Source organism: Bactrocera neohumeralis, chromosome 3 (genome assembly GCF_024586455.1).
Source record: "Bactrocera neohumeralis isolate Rockhampton chromosome 3, APGP_CSIRO_Bneo_wtdbg2-racon-allhic-juicebox.fasta_v2, whole genome shotgun sequence".
Classification (NCBI taxonomy): domain Eukaryota; kingdom Metazoa; phylum Arthropoda; class Insecta; order Diptera; family Tephritidae; genus Bactrocera; species Bactrocera neohumeralis.
Window position 1 is genome coordinate 65,981,697 of NC_065920.1, and position 27,052 is coordinate 66,008,748.

The 27,052-nt window shown below is 39.0% G+C and overlaps 3 protein-coding genes across 4 annotated transcripts; all 3 read right to left on the reverse strand.

Moving 5' to 3' along the window:
* Positions 1 to 603: 603 nt before the first annotated feature.
* On the reverse strand, positions 604 to 2,527 carry LOC126753126 (uncharacterized). Its single transcript, XM_050464311.1, has 3 exons — positions 2,383 to 2,527; positions 1,195 to 2,330; positions 604 to 1,134 (listed from the first exon to the last, which is right to left on the reverse strand). Exons 1-3 carry the CDS (start codon positions 2,426 to 2,428, stop codon positions 874 to 876), a joined length of 1,443 nt encoding a protein of 480 aa, XP_050320268.1. The 5' UTR covers positions 2,429 to 2,527; the 3' UTR covers positions 604 to 873.
* Positions 2,528 to 6,583: 4,056 nt separating this feature from the next.
* LOC126752742 (maltase A3-like) lies at positions 6,584 to 20,518 on the reverse strand. Of its 2 annotated transcripts, XM_050463704.1 has the most exons (7): positions 19,737 to 20,518; positions 19,429 to 19,682; positions 19,168 to 19,366; positions 18,647 to 19,098; positions 18,451 to 18,594; positions 18,267 to 18,376; positions 6,584 to 6,725 (listed from the first exon to the last, which is right to left on the reverse strand). In XM_050463704.1, exons 1-6 carry the CDS (start codon positions 20,352 to 20,354, stop codon positions 18,301 to 18,303), a joined length of 1,743 nt encoding a protein of 580 aa, XP_050319661.1. In that variant the 5' UTR covers positions 20,355 to 20,518; the 3' UTR covers positions 6,584 to 6,725; positions 18,267 to 18,300. The 2 variants fall into 2 exon arrangements, with proteins under 2 accessions (XP_050319661.1, XP_050319660.1); XM_050463703.1 differs by lacking the exon at positions 6,584 to 6,725 and having other exon boundaries at positions 18,102 to 18,376.
* Positions 6,732 to 9,085, reverse strand: LOC126752743 (maltase A3-like). Its single transcript, XM_050463705.1, has 6 exons — positions 8,414 to 9,085; positions 8,106 to 8,359; positions 7,845 to 8,043; positions 7,324 to 7,775; positions 7,128 to 7,271; positions 6,732 to 7,044 (listed from the first exon to the last, which is right to left on the reverse strand). Exons 1-6 carry the CDS (start codon positions 9,029 to 9,031, stop codon positions 6,969 to 6,971), a joined length of 1,743 nt encoding a protein of 580 aa, XP_050319662.1. The 5' UTR covers positions 9,032 to 9,085; the 3' UTR covers positions 6,732 to 6,968.
* Positions 20,519 to 27,052: the final 6,534 nt, after the last annotated feature.

Sequence of the window (27,052 nt, forward strand, 5' to 3'; positions counted from 1 at the left end):
TAATTTATCATTTAAAATCTATGTCGTCCCCCTGAAACATAACCACCTTGGCCACAATACTCTTGTGTCAACGTTTTTTTCAATCCTAGAAACGCTTGTTAAGGTCAATTTCCGGAATAGCCTTCAATGCGCTTTTTTGGCCGGTCGGAATTAATTCGGTATGCACCACACCTCGATAATCGAACAAAAATGTCAACATAACTTTGATTTTTACCTGTTTTGACGTGGTTTTCTGGCTTCTGCACACTTTTGGCAAAATATTCGGCCGATTGATGGTCTGTTTCCGTGTAGTAAGCATAGATCCAGGACACATCGTGTTGATCATCAGTGGATGTTGATGGCGCCCTGGACGTGGTTCGTCGTCAACGCGTTCTCGACGCTCTTTGAATAATTTGTACGAGTACCAATAAGAAACACATGCTCGCGGCAAGCAATTATCACCGGATGCCTTTTTCAATATTCTGAATATTTTGGCACCAGAAATTTGATGATTATTTTGATGTGACATTTGGCACAGATGTCACTGACAGTCATACAAACGTAGAAAAAGCAAATATTCCTACGAATGTGTTTTCGTGCGAAATTTAAATTAAAAAATCTTACTATTTTTTGCTCACAGTATATTTGAAAGGTTTTACATTCTGATATCATCACGTAATCGGTTGAATAGATGTTTTAATATAATCTTTGAAGGTTATGTTATACATATTTGAAAATAGTACAATGGTTGGCAATATAGAAACTGGTGCCTCCATTAGTGTAACATTTATACCCCAAATTGCATATTTCCGATTTAGCAATCTTGACCCAATATTATATTCATAAACATTCAATCATTGTACGGCAGTTTTTTAATTGCCCTGGTTAGCCTCATCACACAAACATGGATGGATTTGGGATGCAAGAAAAATCTACGGTTATTGGTTGCAAGCCCCAATCGTCGAGTGTGTTTTTGCATGGATTTTCTCCGTCGCATTTTTCCCGCAAAATTGATGTAATATCCTTTTCTGTGCAATCATCAATAGCACAATTAAGAAAAAAAGAGGACGAGTGTCTTATTGCTTTACTAATACGAATTGTATAATCCAAGGGGCAGTTAAGTTCAAATTCGCTGGAACTAAAGCGAACAGGTCTCTGACAAAAATAAAAAAAAAAATTGGTAAATTATACTATTCTATCCTTTGTTACTTTTACCTGTAATTCTTTTCTTTCTCGAATAGGTGTTAATACATCCGCACAGTAATATTCCACATCTACACCCAAACCCTCTGTGTCTCTATCAGAAAATAGGCATGATCTCTTGTTGTCACACAACTTTTTTATTTTTTCGGTACCGTCCCGCTCTACGCAGTCACCCGTGAGACATGCTAGCCCAAACGAGAAAGCAGCGACTGCCCAGGGCATGCTACTTATGGTGGCTCGTTTTACTCTAATGAAAGTATTTTTGGGACAATCAAATTCCATCTTATCATCCGATTCTATGTATTTTTTATTGATCGACGAAAAATGACTGGCCGTTAATTTTCGATTTACCGCTTTACAGAATCCAACATAATAATCGAAAGGATCATCATTAGTTGATGGCTTCGTGTTGCATGCGGTTGACGGTTGTGGGATTTGGTTTTCGGATCGTTTCTCTCTATGTCTATCGCGAATGTAAAACTCTCCATTAACTATTTCCCAATCCTCTGCATCGAATGGAAAAGGTGTAGTTCTTCTGTTGACAATATCTAAATTGGTCATTATTTGATGAAACAAATTTACATCTGTAGAATCATTAATATAAAGTCGCATATCGCGATTGAGATTTTGTAGAGCAGTAAAGTGTGTGTCGTCGTTGATTATTCTATTTGCGTACTGCTCGAATGCGTTACCGGGATCTCCGCCTCTCTGGTTCAGGGGATCGTCATGGTGACGAATATTCACCTGCGGCCCTATAAATATATTTCCGGGTAACCATGAAAGTGCTGCAAACATTTCTTCCCATGGATCAATGATGATAACCACTTCATCGTTGTCAGGAAACGGATTTTGATGTTGTATAGATTCGCCATTGGCAATAAATTGTGCCACTATTGTAGAAATGTATGCTGATAAGTATTGTGCGATGCGCGTTGCTCTACTGGCTTGTTTCACGGCAAAATTAAAAAAATTACGCAGAATCTCATATGGTATTATGTGATGTCGGCCACCATCATAACAATTATCCTCAAATTGAAACTGAGTAGGTGGCACCAATGAAGTATGACGCGGGCGGTTCAACATAAAAGAACATGGATTTTCTCGCCACACGACAACATAACTTATTTTGCTGGTATATCCTACTGAACCTAAAAGAAATAATTACAAAATCTGCATTGAACTCGAAATTCATGCCCTTACCGAAATAAAATAGGCAAAAGAATAACACAAAAGTTTTGAGCACCATTTTTCACCGAGCTAAACAAACACTCGACTTGTAAACTTGCAGGATCAAAATTTCAACAGCCTGATCGCAGGCGAGTACTCTCTTGACTGAACGATTACACAGAACGGTATAACCTTATGCATCGAATGTTGGACATATTTATATGAATATTTAATCCGGGTTGTTCCAAGAAAAGTTCATCGGTAATTTTAAGCTTATCTGAAAGACATAACAGAGTACTGATCATGCTGAGTTGAATGCGTGAATTATATTTATGATGTACGTGTGTAATGTCGGGAATAACCACAATGTACATATGTATGTATGTATTTATATTGATAAAGATTTCGGGCGCGCTAATGCTTACAGTCGGATGATTAAGTTCTTTTTGTTATTTTTTTCAGATGATTATTAGTTTCTTCTGATGGGTTTTAGAAATAAATTATTTTTATTGCGAAGTAATGTATTCAAAATTCTAAGAACTGTTGCTTCGTTTGCAAGAAATGTGCTATGATTAATCGCTAGCTTTTTATAACATGATAGCGGGTTTCTTATATTTGACATATTTGGTATCTAAGGGATTGAATAATTTTGATTCGAATTGAACAATTTTCGGACGTAAAGTGCTTACATCATTACATCTTACATTACAAGAAAATTTTCCACAAAAGGAACACATCACTCCGTTACCCTGGCCCTACTTGATAAAGGTAATCTCTAAAGCACCAGTTAAAAATTGCGCTATATTAGGTTGTCAAATATCTCCCTTTCGCCTTTTTGTCTTTTGAATTTCGCGGCTATGTATAAAGCGCTACAGAGCTCGTAACTGGCAATACTATACATCTTTGAAAAGTCTTGACATAACCTACAAAACGACGCTATGTATGATTAGTTTGGACATTGCGTTCAACAGTTATAGTTGATAAACATGGAGTGCTCTAATGCCGAAATTCGCGCTATTTTAAAGTTTTCGTTCGTTAAAGGCAAATCCGCTATAGAAACGTTCCGTGAGATTAATAGTGCTTTGGGGGATGGGACTCTATCACTTCGAACTGCGGAGGAATGGTTTCGGCGATTCAGATCGGGTGAAAAAGACACCATGCATAAGCCAGCCGGCGGAAGGCCTGTGACGACGATTACCAATCAAATCATGGAATACATCGAGTTAGACCGGCATGTGGCATCGCCCAGAAAATGAGAGGTAGTCACCAAACCATTTTAAACCATCTGCAGGACATCATTGATTGGAAGTGAAGTTATTGCGTTTTAAGTGTCTGTATGTTTGTGTTATCGGTGCGAAAATGAGCTTCGAACAAAGAGCCAACATTAAATTTTGTTTTAAAATTGGTAAAACTTTTACCGATACGTTTCAATTGAAGGAACAAGCTTATGACGATGATTGCCTATTCCGTAGCAGAGTGCCCGAGTGGTTTCAACGTTTTCAAAGTGGTCGTGAGGACATACACGACGATCAACATGTGGGCCAATCAAAATCCATGATCACCGGAAATTCCATCGAAACTGTAAGTGAATTCATCAAAAATCAGCCGAAATTATCATTGAAATTCATGGAAATGGAATTGAACATCTCCAAAACATCGATTTATCACATTTTTACCGAACATTTGGGCTTACGAAAGATGTGTGCACGGTTTGCTCTGCACAAATGGACTGACGACCAAAAATTGCTCAAAATCCAACATTCGAAGGACGATTGTTTGACCAAAAATCACATTTTAACTATTAACCACTCCCCGTATTCACCTGATATGGCACCGTGCGACTTCTTCCTTTTCGAAAAAATTCATTTGCTTATGAAAGGAAAGCGTTATCCAGACGTAGAGGTCATTCAAAAGGCTTGCACCAGCATACTGGCGGCCATACCGACCAACGAGCTAAAACACTCGTTCGACATGCTTTTGGACCGTGCAAAAAGCTGTATTGAAGCAGAAGAAGACTATTTTGAATAAAATAAATTGATTTTGCCGAAAAAACCATTTGTTCTGTTTTTTAAAGTCCTGTTTACTTTGGAACGCACCTTGTATAACTGAAATTAAGGGATGATCCTTCTGTTATAATGATATGTCTGTATGTCAAAAATTGGTTGAATCGTACCAATACTTTCCTTAGCCTCCATATACTTAATATACAGATTTTCGAACTACGGTGTGGCTTTGTACCGCATGTATCGGCCAAAATGTGAGTTATCCTATTGAAAATAAGAGAGCGTGTTTTATTCATAACAGTGTATCTTTGTGCCCCAAATATAAAAATTTGATCCAAAATTTCGCCTATCCGTAATATTACTAATATCAGGATTTTCGAACATTCGGCTGACTCTACTCTATATAATTGGTTTTACGCCTTAAAGTATTTCCCTGGCTTTGTTTCTTGCAAGAGTATAAAGTGTTCGGTTGCATCCGAACTTAGCCCTTCCTTACTTGTTCAGATTATTATTCTTTTATTTTCTAAAGAGTTTTAGAAATAAATTATGTTTGTTGCGAAGTAATGTATTCAAAATTCGAAGAATAGATGCTTTGTTTGCAAGAAATGTGCTACGGATATATTTATTCGCTTGTTTTTCGTGCCATGATAGCGGTCGTCTTATATTTGACTTTCGACAAAATTTAGTACATTCGGCGATTTTTTTACGATGACTGACTTTATTCAAAAAAGAAGTTCCATTAAATTTTGTATGCAGAATCAAATTTCTGGTGACGAACTGTGCAGAAAAGTTGGAATAGACCTTCGGTGATAATTGTTTGTCACGAGCAAGAGTTTTTGATTGGTACAAATTATTCAAAGAAGATTGAGATCGCCTTGACGACGGACAATGTCCACGATGGCAACATCTACTGATGAACACGTCACTAAAAAAGGATTGAGTGTTTTACAACTGTGCTTACGACCCGGAAACAGACAATCAATCGGCCGAATATCGTGGCAAAGGTGAAACGAAGCCAAAAAATTACGTCAAAGTAGGTAAAAATCAAAGTTATGTTGACAGTTTTCTTCGATTATCGAGGTGTGCTGCACTTCGAATTCCTTCCGACTGGCCAAACTGTCAACAAATAATACTATTTGAGTGTAAAAGGAGGTCGGAATAATGCACAGTCGCATACTGTATAGATTCTTCGTGAGTTCTTCAAACAATACCGCGCCGCAACCATCGTATACACCTGATTTGGCTCTGCGTGACATCTGGCTATTCAGTAAACTCAAACGACCGCTTCGGGTAAACCGCTTTGAGTTAATTGAAGCTATTAAACGTGAATCACTACGCGAAAATTGGAAAAAAAACTTTGGTATTATAAAGAAGATAGAAAACTTTTTTTATGTTGTTTGTTAAAAGGTTTCAATATTTTCGAATTACATTGTCAATTGGTCAATGCGAGGACACCGAAGCTATGGAACGAAATCGAAGAATGTGCTAAAGTCTATATCGATAAAATACTATTCCGACTGTTTGGAGGACTGGAAAACGCGTTGACAAATATATCGTCACCTGAAATGCAAAATAACGTAACAACATTTTCGGAATTTTACAGTGGCATGAATGAAAAACGAAATAAAATGGAACATGAGTGAAGAAAAATTTTAATATTGGTTAAAAATGGTTTATATCTGAGGGCAGAACCTGAAAATGTTGGACATATGTAATATTATGAATGCAATTTGAAGTAGTGAATCATAATCAATAAGACACTCAATTTCGAATTTTTTGATGATACGTTATTTTGCATTTTAGGTGACGATATATACGTTGCATCGGTCGGTGATTATTTTGTTGGAGATGAAATTGATTCCATAATAAATAAACACTTTTTAAGAAATACAAAATCGCGACATTCTCTGAACAAATATCGTATACCTAAACGTTGGTTGAATATATATTCCGAGGAGCAGGCGTTAACTCTTGAAAAGTCTGGCGTTTGATGGCCTTTAAACCATGAAGATAAAACAAATCCACTAAATTTACGAATACTTCATTTTTATCTATTATACCACAGTCGGATCGCACATTTCTCTCGGAGCTCTTTTTCTTTTAAAATAATGACATTTGAGAGCGAAAACATTTGCGAAAACACTTTATAATTTTTATCAAAACAATATATATACATATATTAACTTAATTATTAATATCATTTAGCTTTTTAAGGAAATATACTTATTTATCACAAAATTATACTATCTATAATTAATCTAAGATAATCATATTAAATCAAATATATGAGACAATATAAGTAGGATGCAAGCATTTATGGCAGATCGAAGTCGAGCGATATTTATTCGCGAATACTTGAGTGCCACTTAACACCTTTATAGCACCCATAAAGTGGCTGCCGCCGATGGGGGTGATAGAGATATGTGAATTAACGGCAATCGCATATTACTTTATAGTCTTGTTTGCGAAACATCATAAATGTGTTATCAAAGCCAAATAAATAACACAAAGTAATAAAGGGCTTTGGGGTACAAAAATGTTGATTAGAACCAAACCGATAATAATTTATGGCATGCTAAGTTGTTAAGAAATCTTTTGGAAACAAACAAAAGTGCGCTAAACTCGAACGCTGGACCTCAGCACAATGGACTCGTGTGGCATAAGCGTGACGCTGCTGGTGGGAGTCTTATCGCTGTTAATATGAAAAACAAAACACAAACAATGAGTTCAAACAATGGTATTTGTGAGTTAGTTAGACTCTTCGTGGCTACTCACCCCTTTCTCCTGATGGAGCGATCGGTTATCAAGACGTATTCGAATTCCGCCGGCAGGTCAGCGAAGTGTTCGTGCAAGTTGAAATTCTCAATGTGACCAAAAATGTTGAGCAGCGTTATGTATGTGTAATTTTCACGCAGTGAGCTGAAATTGAGGAAGGTTAAAGAAAAATCTCGCATAGTCCACGCAAACTCACCGCTTGACGGCTAAGACATAGTCATTCAACGCTTTAACCTCTGTCTCACCATCTTGTAAGGTTGCCGACTTTCTTAGCTGTTGTAGATTCTTGAAGACGTTTAAATGACTCAAAGCCACACCGCGCTCACGTTTCACATTCACGAGCTTGTAGTCTTCTGCGATGGGTAGCCAAGTATTTCGGCCCGTGGTAAAACCAGCATTCGCAGTGTCGCTCCACTGGTAGGGTGTTCGTGCCGGATCGCGTGAACGCCACTCATAACCTTCTTGCTCATTGTTGCACGCCTGTGGGTCGACGGTCTCCTCCCAGGAGATCCATACGTCAGTCATGCCGATCTCCTCGCCATTGTAGGTGATACTGCAACCCGGCAATGTGAGCAAGAGTATATTAAAGAGGTCAATGCGTTCGGCACCAAAGCGCGTACCAACACGATTTTTGTCGTGATTACCGATCTGCAAAGAAGAAGAAGCCACGTTACTAGATTGTAGCAGTCTCAATTGAGTTTTATAACGTTTGCGTACCACCCAGTTAGGTGTTCTACCAGTCGGCATGTATTGGAACCATCTGTTGATCATTTCGGAATAATGATGTGCATTGGAATCATAGCCCAAATTAGAAATCATTTGAAAGTTGAAGGGTATTTGACCGCCTTCTGCGGTCTCATTACCGTAGTAATGCATGACAATATCTATGGGTGACCAGGTCTCGACCATCAAAATACTGTTGGAAATAATGAAAAACAATAAATACGGGTATGCATTGAAAATATGCACTCCACTCACCGCTCATCGCCGCCATGAATTGCTTCGTAATCCTTCAAGAGCTGACGCCACTCATACACCAAATGCGGTGTCTCCCACTGATCAACCGTGTAAATGTGGCGAACATAACCGTAATCCTGTGGATCGTCGCTCCAACCACTCACGGGCTCGTCTGCATAGTTACCATCTTCATCAGCCTCAATCTCGAAGGCGTGGTAGATGGCATCAATGCGAAAACCATCAACACCCTTATCCAACCAGAAACGCAAGACATTCTACAACACAACACACAATCAAAAATTATACGTATTCACTTTTCATTGACTCACATTCATTGCTTCGCGCACTGCGGGATTGCGAAAATTGAAATCCGGTTGTTTTTTGTCAAACTGATGCAGGTAGTACTCTTGGCGCTCCTCATGCCACTGCCATGCCGAACCATAAAATACGCTGACCCAGTTGTTTGGCGGTTGACGTTTACCATCCACCAACTTACCTGGATGCCAGACATAATAGTCCTTGTATACGGGATCTCTAGCAGCCGATTTAATGAACCAATCACATTCATCACTCGAATGATTTGGTACAAAGTCCAAAATTATTTTTATATCCAACTCTTTGGCCTTAGTCACCATGCGCTCGAAGTCCTCCATAGTGCCGAATAGTGGATCGACGTCTGTAAAGTTGGAGATATCATAACCAAAATCTGCCATGGGCGACTTGAGGAATGGCGACAACCAAGTGCCAGTCATGCCGATCTCCTTCAGATATGGTAGCACACTTGTGACACCATTCAGATCGCCAACACCATCGCCATCGCTATCCTTGAAAGAACGTGGATAAATCTGATAAAACGAAGCGGTTTCCCACCAAGACTTTGCAGCGACTGTGAGTGAACAACCGCAAAAGGCTAATAAAGTCACTACCATTAAGGCTCGTGTAGCCATTTCGCAGGAAGACAAATTAGTATTAAAGACCGAACAGTTAACCAGATACTGAAATGCGTGAAACTATTTGTAGCGAGCATTAAGCTTCGCTTTTTATATGCCGTTACCAACAATGTTTCACAGCTTTATCAGCTCATTGGACTTGAAGAGCGATAAAGAGACTGATTAGAATTATTGCTACCTATAAACGATATGTAATCGGCATTTCTTTGATTAACTCAATCGGAATAGATAGGGAGACCACCTGGAGAGAGGTCATTAGGCAGCACCAAAATCGGAAAGTGAGATATTAGATTTCTTCCAGACGCCCGCTTGCCAAAAAATCGTTTGTATTTTGTTATCTGATGAAAGATATAGTAAACAAATCAAAGGTAGACATGTATCTAACAAAATCAAGCACGAGTTTAATCAAAAATCTTTCAGCAGCAGTTTGGAGCGTCCTCGATATATCTAAAATATAACGTTAAAACCGTTCAATATCCAATTAACTTCAATATTATGGTATTTTAAGCAGTGTCAGTATGGAGGGATAGCAAATACCTAAAATTATATCCCTACTTTCTATATGATTTCCTTGAGCTCTATTGTAAACTAGGTAATAACTGTAGCATTCTGTATTGGACAGCTAGAGAGTACAGTTTATATGAAGATTTAAGCTTTTCCTAGGTATGTACTCATGTACAACTAGATACGAGGTTTGTGCAAAAAGTATCGCGAATTTTGAATTATCAGCTTCAACTGCCAATGGTTTTATGTGCGGGGCCCTTGCGCGGATTGAGCTCTGCATTGAGAATTGTTTGAAATCTAGGTCTCAAATCATTTGCCAATCATTTCTGGTATGTTTTGGATTTACGGTTACCCTGCTATTTTAGAGCTGAAGTGCCAAAATGGCTGAAGGCTGAATTGCTCACTTTCGACCAAAAACAGGGTCGAGTTGACATTACTTGGTCCGGAGATGTTGGGCTTAGTCCATAATGATCCAGATCTGCTCCAGAGGGTCATAACTCATGACGAAACTTGGACTAATGGTTATGACGCGGAAATCAAAGCTCAATTATCCCAATGAAAGGTACCACATGAGCCAAGACATGTGTAATATTATCGGGCGATAGCGACGATTGGTATTTAAATATGCTCTGCCCAATCCACAAAAAGGGAGACTCATAAATCTGCGCCAATTATCGTGCAAAAAGCCTCCTCAACATCGCATGTAAGGTTATATCGTGTTTATTGTGTGAAAAGGTAAAGCCCACCGTCAACAAACTGATTGTACTTTATCAGTGTGGCTTTAGGCCTGAAAAATCAACAACTGTCCAGATATTCACCATGCGCCAAGTTTTGGAAAAGACCCGTGAAAAAAGGATCGGCAAACACTACCTCTTCAACGATTTCGAAGACTTCATATTCATGATACTTCTTCAATCTATTGCTGGAGAAAATAATATGAGTCAGTCCTAACTTCGGAGTCGTAAATAATACCGTCTATCTTGGAACAACATTAACACCAACAACAACATCAGATTGCTTCCAATGCAGAATAACTCTTGGCAACTGGTGCTACGGCGGACTGAGTAGGCAATTGAGAAGTTAAGTCCTCTCTCGACAAACAAAAACCCAACTCTATAAAGCACTCAGGATCGGTGAATAATCGGAAAAATCGTATGTTGACGCGGCGCAGTGTAGAATATGATGATGGTCGAATTGTGGACGTGCGAATTGTATAGATTGAATTGAATCTGTTTTCCCGTTGCCCATCCTTTTTGTTGAGTGGGTTGGCGTGCAGATGTGTTGAGTTGTGCTGTAGTGTCATCAGCTGTGGTGAATTGCACTGTAGCATTAGGATGCACCGAGTCGAGGGGATGGATGCTTAACTCATTTAAACAGGCATAGAGGATAACAACATCTGATGAGTCGACATTACGAGTTTACGAGAGGAAAGTTCTGCCGAAGATTTTTGGTCCTTTGTGCATTGGCAAAGGCGAATATCGCATTAGATGGAACGAATTAAGAGACAGCGGGTACGCTGGCTAGGTTATGTCGTCCGATTGGTTGAAAACACTATAGCTCTGAGAATATTCGATTCAGTACCCACCGGGGGAAGTACACTTTCATAAGAAATACAAAAATTCACAATACTTTTTGAACCAGCCTGGTCCGTGCATTTGATGACCCTGCAACTGCTAAATGTTTCTCCGGGTGAGCACCCGCTGGATCGTCGAGTGAATAGTCGACATCCATCTCTCCCGTATGCTGCTCGGTGGAATTGGCGTATTTGACAGCTACCTGCAGGCTGTCTCTAGCTACATTGCTAAGTTGCTGTACTGTGTTGCTCTTGCTTGGGCTTCTTAGGCAGATCTCCCATCACTTCGTTCTGCGACAGACTCTGCTTCTTGGTTTCGATGGAAGTTTCTGACTTCTACCTTTTCAAGAAGCTTTCATATCCCTCCACTTTAGTCACTTGGCGCTTTAGTTCGCCTTTGTCAATTCAGGTGCCTGGCCTTTGACAATCTTGGCTATTGTGAAGCATGCCCTCCGGCTTTTCCCCTCCTGATTGAGAGATTTCTTTTCTCTTCTTGCCTTGTTCCTCTCTTTTAGCAGGCAGCGTACTTTGGTTGGTACTTATGATTTCTCTAGAGGTATAGGGGTCTCTATTTATTCTATGAGTAGTATTATTGTTCAGTTATGTCTGGCATTTCATCATGAAAAGACTTACTCCTGAACAGGTGGACAATTTCCTTTATTATGAAAATTCGCATTCTGTAAAGAATTTGGCGCGTTTCGCTCGACTTATGGTCAACATAATCGACCTTCTGAGCGTACTATTCACAATACTATCACCTACATATCTTGAGACTCAGAATTCATTATTGGATAATATTCGACCGAATAGACCACGTTCAGCACGCAGTGAGAAAAATATAGCAACCGTAGCTGAGAGAGTACAAGAAGACTGTGCAGAAACGATTCGGTGCTGTTCGCACTAACTCGGACTGCTGTGTGGAACGACTTTTTGCATTTTACGTCGACATCTTAAACTTAAAGCGTACATAATACAGCTCGACCTACTCATGCGAGGGCTCTTGAATAGTTTCAAGAAGATCTGACGTTTTCAAAATTTTTTCAAATTATTCATTTTGAGCATCATCCCATTTCTGGCTCAATGGGTATGTAAACATGCAAAATTGACATATAAATCACAAAGAGCAACCTGAAGAGATTCAAGAGCAGCCATTTCATTAAAAAGAAAACAACGGTTTGGTGTGGTTTGTGAGACGGTGGAATCATCGGTCCATATTTCTTCAAAAATGATGCCGGTGAGAGCGTAACCGTCAACGGCGACCGTTATCGCGCCATGATAATCGGCTCTTTGATGCCTGAAATTGAAGCTCCTGATCACGGCGACATTTGGTTTCAACAAGACGGCACCACTTTCCACACATCGCATCAATCAATGGTTTTATTGAGAGAACACTTCGGTGGGCATGTAATTTCACGTTTTAGGATGGTCAATTGGCCACCAAGATCGTGTGATATTACACCCCGTTAGACTTTTTCCTGTGTGGATATGTAAAGTTCAAAGTCTATGCGGACAATCCAGCTTCGAGCCAAAGCGCTAAGAAGTCGCAATTAACGACTAATAAAAAATTGATTATTTACACGGTAAAGAAAGAAGGTGTATCGGTTCGCGTGATAGCGAGAAAAAAAGGATCCATCCAACAGTAAACAATTTGCTAAACAAAAATGAATCAGGACGATCGTTTGGAGCATTACAGTAGTGTTGGGACTAGGAGGAAGACATCTCCTCGTACAGATGGTGTTATCTATAGACTCTCTTTAAAGAATCGCGGGCTTAGAAGAGCAATAGAATGAGGCAATAAGCGCGAAAACAGTACGGAGGAGGTTGCAGGAGTATGGTGGTTTAGATGAAATGCTCCCGGTTTGAATTCGATCGAGAATCTTTGGCATACCATGAAAAAGAAAATAGTCCAACACAGGCCAAGCTCAAAGACAGAACTGACCAAAATACTTATTAAGGTGCGGGAGCAGAAAATTTCAACCGAATGCCTTGAAAACCTCGTTGTTTCAATGCTTGCCCGGGGCCAAGCAGCTATAACCGCAAAAGGTGGTTTAACTGCATATTACTATTGTTTAATTTAACTTTCTTGTCACTTAAGTTACACAAGCTTTTCTAAAAAACTAAAAAATACTCCGAATACAATTTTTAACGCGTACACTCCTTTCCGAAGATATTCTTGTGCAGTGCATATAACAACCGACTACAATAGCTACATTAAAATAGCAAGCTGAAAAATTGAAACATGAAGAAAAATATAAAAAAATGCGCAAATATAAATAAAAAAAAAAAAACATTTGTATAGAAAATACAAAACTATGCACAGGCGGAATGGTTGAAAATGAAAAGAATAACATTTTCGCGGCAGTTAGCAAATACTAGCATAGCCACAGGCGCAAGGCTGCATTCCACACAACCGATGCTACAGTGGAGTCAAATACACAGTGCAATTGGTAGGTTAGTTGAAGGGATTGATTGTAGTGGACGAAGGATTCGCAGATCGTGCACAACTCGCTGGCACATTGCATGGCATGACTATGACAACAAACGATGTTACCAACACAAACACAAACAACAAAATGTTTCAAGCGTAAATGCACAGAATGCTAATAATAAATAGTCCAAGGAGAGAGAAAAAAGTGCATGAAAATAAAAAAAACATAAAACAACAACTGTCTTCGACTAATAAAATTGTGTTATATGCGAAGTAGGTGTAGTTGTAGTACAATTTCTCCCATTTTGACACTGTGACAAAGGTTTGTTAAAACAATTTCATGTGCCGAATTTGGTTGGAATTGTTCGAGTGCATCTCGAGATATGATAATTCACCTAAGAGAAGGCGGTACCACGACCATTGTCCAATTGCGACTACGGCTCTTATAAAGCTATATAATACCATCTCGTTGGTGCAAATCAATGTTTCTACAGTTTTTATACTCTCGTAGTTATTTTTGTTCACATAACGGTTGTTTGTAAGTCTTAAAACTAAAAGAGTCAGATATAGTTATAATTTTGATCAGGGTGACGAGTAGAGTCGAAATCCGGATGTCTGTCTGTCCGACGTCCGTCCGTGCAAGCTGTAACTTGAGTAAAAATTGAGATATCATGATGAAACTTGGTACACGTTCCGGCTCCATAAGAAGGTTAACTTCGAAGATGGGCAAAATCGGCCAACTGCCACGCCCACAAAATGGCGAAAACCGAAAACCTATAAAGTGTCATAACTAAGCCATAAATAAAGATATTAAAGTGAAATTTGGCACAAAGGGCCGCATTAAGGAGGGGCATATTTGGACGTGGAAAAGTGGGCGTGACCCCGCCCCCCACCAAGTTTTTTGTACATATCTCGGAAACTACTATAGCTATGTCAACCAAATTCTATAGAGTCGTTTCCTTCAGGCATTTCCATATACAGTTCAAAAATGGAAGAAATCGGATAATAACCACGCCCACCTCCCATACAAAAGGTTATGTTGAAAATCACTAAAAGTGCGATAACCGACTAACAAAAAACGTCAGAAACACTAAATTTTACGGAAGAAATGGCAGAAGGAAGCTGCACCCAGTCTTTTTTCAAAAATTGAAAATGGGCGTGGCGTCGCCCACTTATGTACCAAAAACCATATCTCAGGAACTACTAATCTAATCAATTTTACCGCAAAATAAAAAATATGTAAATGACGGATAATGAAATCTCGATTATCACTTTATCATGCGAGTGTATAAAATGTTCAGTGACACCCGAACTTAGCCCTTCCTTACTTGTTGTTTATTGATTTATCGCTATCTTTTTAGTTTTTAATATTACCGTTATATGGGAAGTAACTGGGAAGAGTGTAACAATCGTTCTCCAATTGCAGATTTTCGAGCGCTTTTGCCATAAGGGTCGTAATAATCGTCCACCTGTTCTTGCTATTAGCCGAATTGTTTAAAATTTCGAGCGTACATATCCCTTACATAATGTTCAAATGCCAATTACATAAAAAACCGCTCGAAGTATTTAATGAAAATATGGATCCCTTTTGAGGTAAAAGTTGCTGAAGACCGTAATTTGTCGATTCCAAGACGTTTTCAAGAATTGGAGCTGTTTCATATCACAACCTGGCGGATTTTAAAGATTTGGACATGCATTCATATAAAATTCTTCTCGCTCAACAACTGAAGCCATCGGACCACCGCTAACGTCGTGAATTCGCTAATTTTGCCTTGGTTCGCCTTGAAAACGATAACGATTTTCTATTAAGAAAATTATCATCTCCGATGAGGCTCACTTTCATCTCATAAACAAAATTGTCGACTTTGGCGTGAAGACAATCCACAAATTATTCACTAACAACTATTACATTCACCTAAATTGAAGGTCGGCATGTGGAATCATCGGTCCGTACTTCTTTCGAAATGAAGCTGGTGCCACCGTTACTGTCAATGGAGAGTGATATAGATCGATGATAAACAACTTTTTATGGCCGCAATTGGAAGAAGTTGAGTTCGACAACATCTGGTTTCAACGAACCGGGGCCACGTGCCACACAGCACGTGCAACAACCGAGTTATTGAGAGAAAAGTTTGGATACTCGATTATTTCAAGAAATTTGGACATTAAATGGCTGCCAAGAAGTTGTGATTTAACACCATTAGACTAGTTCTTGTTGGTTTGTTTGAAGTCATTGGTCTTTAGCAATAAATCCGACTTGCTTCAAGCTTTAAAAGTCAATATTTAACGTGCTTTTCATGACATACGCCTTGATTTAGTGGAAAAAATACTCGAAAATTGTGTCAACGAATTCGTTCCGTCAAAAGAAGTCGTGGAGAGCGTTAGAATGATGTTATATTCAGAACTTAATTGTTTCGATTGTACTTCACACTAAATCAAAAAATTTTTTAATTTCTTAAAAAATAGTGTGTTTTTAAAGAAATCATTGAAATTCCTTGAAAAATCCAGTGCAAGTCCTTTCAATTTTCAGCGGATATGATATTACACCATCGATGATGAAGTTCGTTTGTCGCTGAGGAATTGCGAATATATGCCGTTGGTACAACTAGAACGCATAGAACCGAATTTGCATTGGATTGGTAGAGATGCCATACAAATGTTATGTAGCTAAGCATTGCCGCTTGTTAAAATTAGTCTGGAATTGTAACTTTGTCTACAGATGGATCATATGTTAAACCTTAACTTGAGTACGGTTTCCTTCACTCGGCATCAAGTTCGAAATACAACATCTGATTTTTGACCGGCGTCAGTTTCAATAAATCTTTTGAGTATACGGGGTTTGTCTGGCAAGTAATAGGACTGATCTTCATCCGCCGCGACTGTACTTCAGAGCCTGCGCGCACCGATTGGATTTGGAAGAGGACGTTCGTAGCTAATGAACGGTTGGTTAGTTGTCTCCGAGCACCTGGAGCGTCAAGACAAACATTTTCGCGCGACGTGATTCTGTGAGTGGTGCAAGTCGAAAATGCAGCGTTCGTTAGAGCAGAGGTACGCGATTAAATTCTGTGTGAAACTCGGTAAATCTACGACAGAGACGTTTGCTTTCGGCCTTTTTGGAGGTCCGGGAAGAGGTCGCTGGTGAACGAATAAATTCGAAGTGAAAACGATGCTCATTGCTTTTTGACATCAAAGGCATCGTCCACCATGAATTTTTACCCCTCGAAACGCTTCGGCAGCCGCCCTACAGCCCAGGTGTGGCCCCCACGGACTGTTTTATTTTCTTGCCTGGAAGGCTATGCCTTCCGTGACGCCTTCAATGCTTGGAAATCGCGCTGGTAGCGCTGCATCGTCGCAGAAGGAGCCTATTTTGAAAGTTTTTTTACATGCAGTTGGAGCATGTGAAAAGCCTGCGAATCCAAATAAAGATTTATTTGAAGCTCAAGGACAAAGTTGCTTTTTAGACTATGCATGCTAGATCTATGAATTTTGCGAACTTTAGGTTAGGTTAGGATAGGTTATATTGACCAGCTGCCCCGCCATTATATAGACTAACTGGTTCTTAGTAAAGTCAGACGGAGGTTCTGTTGGGTTTTAGGTGAAGTATTCGTCATAAGAACGAGTTGATATTTAAGTTTTAGTCCTTTGAACTGCGAAGCTCCTAGATATTTACACGATAGTAGGTGTTCTAGTATTCCTCTCATGACTACTTCTCTGCACTTTTTACATGTATCGTCGTTACTTAAGCCCATCCGGCTCGCTTGTGATGCCGGTAGGTTGTGACCTGTCAAGAGACCTACAACCGTCCAGCATTTCTTTCGAAACCGTGTGAGTAAAGCGAGTTTTTCTACGGGGCTCTTGCACATGATCTTGGAGATCTTCCATGTACTTAAGGTATTCCATTTTACCAAAGGCGTGAGCGGGAAGCGAACGAAAATGCCACATGAGAGAGTAGAGAGACCGTAAAAATTATGGCAACTGACTGTTGACTGTGGTTTATGGTGAGTGTACTTATCAAAAAAATTTCTGAGGAACTAAACATATCGATTGACTCGTTCCATTCGATTTTAACCAATAATTTGGGGTCGCTACGAAGTTTGTGCAAAATTGCTCACTTTCAACCAAAAACAGCGTCGTGTTGACATTGCTCAGGAGATGTTGGACTTAGTCCGCGACGACCCAGATCTGTTTTAGAGGCTCATAACCGATAACGAATCATGCGTTAATGGTAATGACGTGGAAATCAAAGCTAAATCATGCCAAGGGAAGCTGTCGCATGAGCCAAGACCGAAAAAAGCGTGTCAAGTTAGGCCGAATATGAAGTTTTTGCTAACAGTTTTCATCGATTGCAGGGAAATCGTGCATCGTGAGTTCCTGTCCAGAGATCGTACTGTTAATAAAGAAAATTACCTGCAAGTTATGTGTAAAATGAGCAAAGAAATCTGTCATAAACGACCGGATTTGTCGACGAACAAAAACAGGCTTTTGCATCATGCCCCTGCTCACGCATCGTTGTCTTTCTGCGAGTGTTTGGCCAATAATAACATTTTAAAGGTACCACAGTCACGTATTCTCTTGACGTTACTTTTTTTGTTTTCAAAACTGAAGAGGCCCATGCCGCCAGTAAAAACACTTTATAATTTGTATCAAAACAATAAAAATATTAACTTAATATTTAATATCATCATAATATATATGAGCTGACTGAATACTTGAGTACGGCCTAACACTTTTACGGCCCCCATCTAAACACTCAAAAGCTTGTTAAACTCGAACGCTGGATCTCAACACAATGGACTCGTGTGGCATAAGCGTGACGCTGCTGGTGGGAGTCTTATCGCTGTAAATACGAAAAAAAACCGCACACAATGAGTTTGAATTTATAAGTTCTTTAGACGCTTTGTGGCTACTCACCCCTTTCTCCTGATAGAGCGATCGGTTATCAAGACGTATTCGAATTCCGTCGGCAGGTCAGCGAAGTGTTCATGCAGGTTGAAATTTTCAATGTGATCAAAAATGTTGAGCAGCGTTATGTATGTGTAATTTTCACGCAGTGAGCTGAAATTGAGGAAGGTTAAAGAAAAATATCGCATAGTCCACGCAAACTCACCGCTTGACGGCTAAGACATAGTCATTCAACGCTTTAACCTCTGTCTCACCATCCTGTAAGGTTGCCGTCTTTCTTAGCTGTTGTAGATTTTTGAAGACGTTTAAATGACTCAAAGCCACACTGCGCTGCCGTTTTACATTAACGAGCTTGTAGTCTTCCGCGATAGGTAGCCATGTTTTTTGGCCCGTGGTAAAACCAGCATTCGCAGTATCGCTCCACTGGTGGGGTGTTCGTGCCGGATCGCGTGAACGCCATTCATAACCTTCCTGCGCATTGTTGCACGCCTGTGGGTCGACGGTCTCCTCCCAGGATATCCAAACGTCAGTCATGCCGATCTCGTCGCCATAGTAGGTGATACTGCAACCCGGCAATGTGAGCAAGAGTATATTGAAGAGGTCAATGCGTTCGGCACCAAAGCGCGTAGCCACACGACTTTTGTCGTGATTACCGATCTGCAAAGAAGAAGAAGCCACGTTACTAGATTGTAGCAGTCTCAATTGAGTTTTATAGCATTTGCTTACCACCCAGTTAGGTGTTCTACCAGTCGGCATGTATTGGAACCATCTGTTGATCACTTCGGAATAAAGATGTGCATTGGAGTCCGTGTACAAATAAGAAATCAATTGGAAGTTGAAGGGTATTTGACCACCTTCTGCGGTCTCATTACCGTAGTATTGCATCATGATATCTAAGGATGACCAGGCCTCGATCATCAAAATACTGTTGGAAATAATGGGAAAAAATTAATTTAGGCACACATTGAAAATATGCACTCCACTCACCGCTCATCGCCGCCATGTTCTGCTTTGTAATCTTCCAAAACCTGACGCCACTCATACACCAGATGCGGGTTCTCCCACTGATCAACCGTGTAAATGTGGCGAATATAGCCGTAATTCAGTGGATCGTCACTCCAACCACTCAAGGGCTCGTCTGCATAGTTACCATCTTCATCAGCCTCAATCTCGAAGACGTGGTGGATGGCATCAATACGAAAACCATCGACACCCTTGTTCAACCAGAAGCGCAAGACATTCTACAACACAACACACATTCAAAAATTATACGCATCCACCTTTTATTGACTCACATTCATTTCTTCGCGCACTGCGGGATTGCGAAAATTGAAATCCGGTTGTTTTTTGTCAAACTGATGCAGGTAGTACTCTTGGCGCTCCTCATGCCACTGCCATGCCGAACCGTAAAATAGGCTGACCCAGTTGTTTGGTGGCTGACGTTTACCATCCACCAACTTACCTGGATGCCACATATAATAGTCCTTGTATACGGGATCTCTTGCGGCCGATTTAATGAACCATTCACACTCATCACTCGAATGATTTGGTACAAAGTCCAAAAGTATTTTGATATCCAACTCTTTGGCCTTGGCCAGCAAGCGCTCGAAGTCCTCCATTGTGCCGAACAGTGGATCGACGTCTGTAAAGTTGGAGACATCATAACCGAAATCTGCCATGGGCGATTTGAGGAATGGCGACAACCAAGCGCCAGTAATGCCAATCTCCTTCAGATATGGTAGCACATTTGTGACACCATTCAGATCGCCAACACCATCGCCATCGCTATCCTTGAAAGAACGTGGATAAATCTGATAGAACGAGGCGGTTTCCCACCAGGATTTTGCGGCGAATGTGAGTGAACAACCACAAAAGGCTAATAAAGTCACTACCATTAAGGCACGTGTAGCCATTTTGCAGTACGGAAAATTAGTATTAAAAACCGAGCAGTTAACCAGATGCTGAAATGCGTGAAACTATTTGTAACGAGCGTTTAGCTAAGCTTTTAATGTGCCGTTATTAACAATGTTTCAACGGTTTATCAGCTCAGCAGACTTGAGGAGCGATAAAGAGGCTGATTATATTTATTTTTACCTACAGTGCCGCAGATAAGTTTTGGCACAGCAACATTTTTGCGTTTTACGGCCGGCTATTTTAAAAGCAGACTAATAGTTTATTTAGTGTAAATATTTTTCACTAATTAAGTCCATTATTAACCCTGCTTTCATAACGTTATTTTTAACCCTTGAGATCATTATGACATTACTTTTTTTATTTCTTTTCTTTTAACCACTTTTGTTTGTCTCATAACGCTTACATAAAAATACAGTCTTCTCCGAAAGGAACTAGATGTTTGTTTAGGTACTAAAATAAATTTAGTTTCTCGCCAACGAAAAGCTAACAGTTGTTCGTTGGTTGTAATGTAGCTTCCTGGAAAATAATTTTCGGTGAACTGTATTATTAAGAGCTCCCACACCTTTCGGACGGGTACAAAAGCATCGGTGGGCCGCAGAGCAAGTCTCAGTGCTTTATTATCCGTTCGAATCCTATTAATTAAAAAGTTGAAAGTATCACGACTCATGACAGCAACGTGCATATCTCCCATGTAGGTTGTATCGAATAACTCACCAGCTGACAAATGATTGTCCTTCAATACTGCGGTCAAAGTTAGGATGCCAAGAATTGCACGAATTTCAAGAAAATTTGTATCTGCGAACGTCTTGCTAGTCAAATTAGTTGTTTGTGTTAGAGATATCTCTGCATTTGTGCACTAAAGGACAAAATCGGATTACATAAGGCTTTACATGCTCTTGTGGGATCTCTTATTGTTCGAAAAAATTCAACAATAGAACTCTACCGGCATTTATTCCCTTCGAACTAGTCCAGTAATATTGGCTTTTGCCTCTTAATGTTGGCTGAAGTACTCTTACTATCCGGCTATCGCTAGTATTGGTGGTTTCTTCGTGTCTGACGATATATATTTTCACGATTCTCCTCTACATTAAAATCTTCATCTTCGTCACATTAAATATCATCTTCTAATACCACATCTTCTATTTGACTTTCATTTTCGTTTGAACTACATTCATCAAGATTTGATTTGATCAAAAGACGAAATATTTTCAGTCAACAAACAAACAGTCGTTGCACTCACGCCCCACGTCACTGTTGACAGTCATAATTTCGAAATCGTAGATAATTTCGTCTATCTTGGAACCAGCATTAACAGCAACAACAATGTCAGCCTTGGAATCCAACGAAGAATAATTCTTTCCAACACGGGCTACTTCGGACTGAGTAGGCAATTGAGAAGTGAAGGTCCTTCCTTGACGAGCAAACACCACACTCTATACGTCACTCATAATTCCCGTCCTGCTATATGGTGCAGAGGCCTGGACGATGACAGTAACTCATGAGTCGACGTTACGAGTTTTCGAGAGAAAGGTTCTGCGGAATATTTATGGTCCCTTGCGCATTGGCCACGGCAAATATCGCATTCGATAGAACGATGAGCTGTACGAGATATACGACGACATCGACATAGTATAGCCGGCTACGCTGGCTAGGTCATGACTTCCGAATAGATGAAAACGTTCCAGCTCTAAGAGTATTAGAAGCAGTATTCACTGAAGGTAGCAGAGAAAGAGAAAGACCTCCACTCCGCTGGAAAATCAGGTGGAGAAGGACCTGGCTACATTTGGAATCTCGATTTAGCGCCACAACGGGAAGGAAGACAATTGGCAGGCTGTTGTAAACTCGGCTACAACAGCGTAAGTGGTCTCTGCGCCAATAAAGAAGAAGAATCAAAAGGTAAAATTAAAAATGAATTGCAATAAAAACAAGTGTAAGTATGTAGTTGTTAATGAAAAATTTAACAAGGGACAAAATGTTTACACTACATAACCTATTAATCGCAAAACACGTGTCGTTTTGCTGTGCCAAAACTTATATGCGGAACTGTATGCATTTTTCTTTCATTAATTCAAATCAATCGAAATAGATAGAAGATAAGTCATTAGGCCATATCAAAAGCGGAAAGGTACTAGACAACTTTCCGACACCCCGCCAGCCAAAAAATTGTTTAATGTATTTTGTATCTCATTGCAGATAAAGTAAACAAGACTCCGCTTGCATTCGCCGTTCACTTGTTGGCACCCTGTACACTCAATCAGTATAAGTGGATTGACAAAATCAGATTATAAAAGCAATTCAGTTTTCACCTCCGAAATAACAAAGCGAGACGCATAGTGCTGTCAATAAAAATCAATCAAACTACTTAAAGTTGATCAAGAGATATGATATGATATGACCAATTATTACATAGTACGAAAGAAAATAGTGCTGTCTCAAAATGAATAATAAAGTTTAATGTTAACAAAGCTCGCGGTTAAGCGATGGAATCTCTAAAGACTTTATCTTAAGTGTTTTTTGTATATTACTTGAAGACTTTATTAAGGCGATCTATAATGTCTTCTGATAAGATTAACAATTTCAATTCTCCTACACCTAGGCTGTGATAATCTTCAAATTTACGCTATCGTTTTGAACAAGTTTGCAGACATCGGCTCTCAAAAGCTTAGATAGAAACATTTCCGATTTCAAATTTGTGATCTTTTGACCTCAGTTAAAAATTTTATAATTATCGGGACTGCCAGTATCATAATTTTGTAAAACGTTATTATCAGGCTGTTGAATATATGTAAACTGACTGGATCAAAATTTAAATAAGATAATGGAATTTCTTCTTGGCGACTCAAAGGCAAGTGTAATTAGTGTTTAAGACTATTAAAACTACTATGACTTCAAAGTTCGAAAAATATTTGAGAAGTACTGAAATTCTATGAGTATATTGGCTACGCATTTTAATGATAGATAAAAGGTTTTGATAAACAAAAATAAATCGGCAAGAGTCAACTGATTTCAAATATTATATAGAGAAGTTGTTGAAGTTCATGCATCATGCTGAACTTGATGGTTTACGGAGGCTGCTATATATATTTCTGGCCTAGGCAACACTAAGTGTTGCCAGGTGCAATCTGACATTTCCATTGGAAAGTTTGACATTTTCTAGCATAACATCACTCAGAACGTTTTGTCATTTAATCGGGAATTGTTTTATTTACAGGGAATAAAAAATTCATCTCGGCCAAAAAATGAAATTAACTCGTGAACATTTTCGTGCGATCATTTTTCACAACTTTCGACGTGGAATATAACGACAAGAGTGGATCGATGAACTAAAATTTTTGTATGGCTGTGAAGCACCATCCTATAGCACTGTGAAAAATTGGTACAACGAATTCAATCGTGGCCGACGCTCGCTCAAATACGAATTCCGTGAAGGTCGTCAAAAAACAGCCGTTGTGCCAGAAAACATCGATGCCGTACGTGAACTGATAATGCAAGACCGTTATGTAACATACCTTCAGATAGAGGCATGCCTATGCATTTCTCCTTCCAGCATACATTCGATATTGCATGAACACCTGGCCATAAAAAAGTTTTGTTCTCGTTGGATCCCGCACAATTTGACAATCGCTCAAAAAAAGGCTGGTGTGGATTGGTGTAAGGAAATGCTGAAAAAATAGGATAGGCTTCAAAAGACGTTTATAAGATCGTCACAGGTGAATCATGGATCTATGCGTATGAGCCCGAAACAAAACAGCAATCGACCGTGTGGGTCTTCCAAGACGAGCCAAATCCAACGAAAGTTGTTCTTGGAAGAAGCACTTCGAAGCAAATGGTCGCCTGTTTCTTCGGCAAAACTGGTCATGTGGCGACTGTTCCGCTTGAGCAACTTAGGACGGTCAATTCTGAGTGGTACACCACCATTTGTTTGCCTGAAGTCTTCGGAGAAATTCGAAAAACGAACAAGAGAAGACGAATCAGTGTGCGAGCTCTCACACATCGGCTCAAACCAGCGCCTTTTTGACCGGCCAAAACGTCGAATTGATGGGTCATCCGCCGTACAGCCCTGACTTGGCACCCAATAACTTCTTTTTATTCCCACACATCAAGAAAATAAACGATTTTCGTCGCCAGAAGACGCTGTTGAAGCATTCAAAAACCATGTTTTGGAGGTGTCTCAATCGGAGTGGAAAAAGTGCTTCGAAAATTGGTTTGGTATTAGGCCAGAAATATATATAGCAGCCCTCGTAATACGAAATATTCACAGTAGAATCTAACAAACAAACAAAACAGGTACGAATATAAACTAGTCTGCAAAGAAAAATAAATTGTCTCCTTACATAACTATGAGTTATTATTATTGATTGAATATTATTAAATAGAAATATGGTATCAAAATCTTCTATCACGTATATTTTTTTTACAATGGAATTTTTAAATAAAATAACTTTTTTTTATTTTATATTTTAATCATATATTTATTTATTATCATCATAATCATCATCATATCATATCAAATCATATCATCATACAAAATGTTTATTACTTATAATACTTTTTTTTCATATTTTCTTTCTTTTCATATTTTCAAGTGAAGTTTCGCGCCGAATAAATCAGCAAAAATTTGCAAGCATTCCTTCTGACCATTTTCCATTGTAGCTCTGCTCTATGTGCATAATAGCTTGATGAAACCTCTCACCGTGTTCATCTGATACGCTCCAAGGTTAGGTGAGAAAATATCCAAGTGAGAGTCCAAAAATTGAATTTTTAAAGAAATGATTTAGGACTTTATTCGAAGAAATAAGTCCTGTGACAGTATCCCGGCCGTTTTCACTTTTTTAATTTTTTCCTCCCCTCTCTCCCGATTATCCCATTCACACAAAAACAACAATATTTTGTATATCCTTCTCGTAGGTCCGTTAACATTGCTACAACTTTAAGATCAGCGCAAAACCTAGTTCGTGTAGAAGATCGAAAATATGAGGCCCTTGTATTTTCTTCTAACAAACTCCATTGTTTAAGTTTTGATCCGAGAAGTTGACTCTTTGATTTTGAGAGTCTTAATTATCGAACAAGATCAATCAAATCTGATCTGAAGTTAGTAGATGCGTTGTTTTTAAGTTTTTAGATGACGCTGAAGAAATACTTGATTGAGTAAGTTGAGGAGAAAAGTTTCCACATCGGAGTTTAATCGCAGTTATTACGCATTGGGAGCAAATAAGTTTTGTTTCGATTAACTGGTTTTTGTGCAGATGGTGTTTCTGGATATTGAATCATATTTTTATTTCTTTTCGTATATCCCTTTGTTTTGGTCATACACAAATAACAATGACTTTCATGGTTTTGTGGTTCACTCCAAATCACAGGCGTTGCGATTGGCATGGTCTAATGTCTTTCTGTAAGCCAATTTTTGCAAGTCCTTGGCATTATCTACCTCCAATATAATAAAAAAATGCTATAAAATCAAAGTAATATTCCTATCGTGTGAGTTTATTTTGCACTGTAACTGAAATTGTTATGTAATTTTCACTCCACATATAAATATTGTTCGAAACTTACCAAAACTTACAGCGATAACTGCGCAAGCGCATGTATTCGTATAAAAATGACTGAGTGGGTATAGTTCTCTTTCTTTCTATCCCAACTAAATGAAGTTGCTCTAATACACGAACAACAGTAAAAAAATATAGAATTTTAAGCTTCTAAAAAAAACGTTTTTAAAGAAAATATACGTGTTACCAAAAAAAATAAAAGCAGATCAAGATTCAGGGTATTGAATACTTCATACTGATCTTTTTTTTTTAAAGGCGTTTTCCTTTGCAGATCAGTGTAATCAAAAATCTATTTCTTTTTTGCGATATACTCTGCTTGCTGGTTTCGATGGGAATTTCTGATTGCTTCCTTTTCAGGAAGCTTTAATGTCCGTCCACTTTAGATCTTTGGTGCTTTCATTACCTCCTTTGACAATCTTGCCTATTATGAATATTTACCTCTGGTAGCGGTTTTGTCCTACCTGATTTAGCGATTTCTTGCTCTTCTTTCGTTGTCCCTCTCCTTTAGCACCCAGTGTATTTAGATTGGTACTTATGACTGCTCTAGAAGTGGAGGGTTTTGCATTTATTTTATGTGTAATTGTGTAATTGCGGCTATAAAATAAGACAAAATATTATATGTAAGATACCTTGTATCTATGTCATTCCTAACAAAGAAAATATGGGGTTTAGGTCTTCGGAGATATTGATGTAATGTGCTACTTAATGAAGAATAAAAAATAAAATTAAATATAATTAAAATTAAAGGAAAAATATATTAATATAAAAACTATCAAATATAGTGGATAGCAAGATGAAGTCATGTGTAGAAGGTCATGCAAGTGAAGAAAATTCTCTGAGCGCCATTTACTTGAGAGTGGCAAGAAACGATTCTTTTACATATGGCTCAAGCAGCACACGACTTCAGGTCTTAGACCAAGTATCCTTTGGGTAACCAAAAAGCATCCATTTGAAGGCAAGCTAACGTGAGAAAGCGAATCAGCCCTCATCAGGGTTGTGTGCTAGGTTTGGGAAACGTAAAAAAACACCCACAATGAAAAGGTCACAGCGGCCTCTTATGAGAGACCTTCCTTTTAATGACGACCAAACGTACAATTTAAGGATTACGATTAAAGGGCATGCACCTGGAATGTCAGATCTCTTAATTGGAA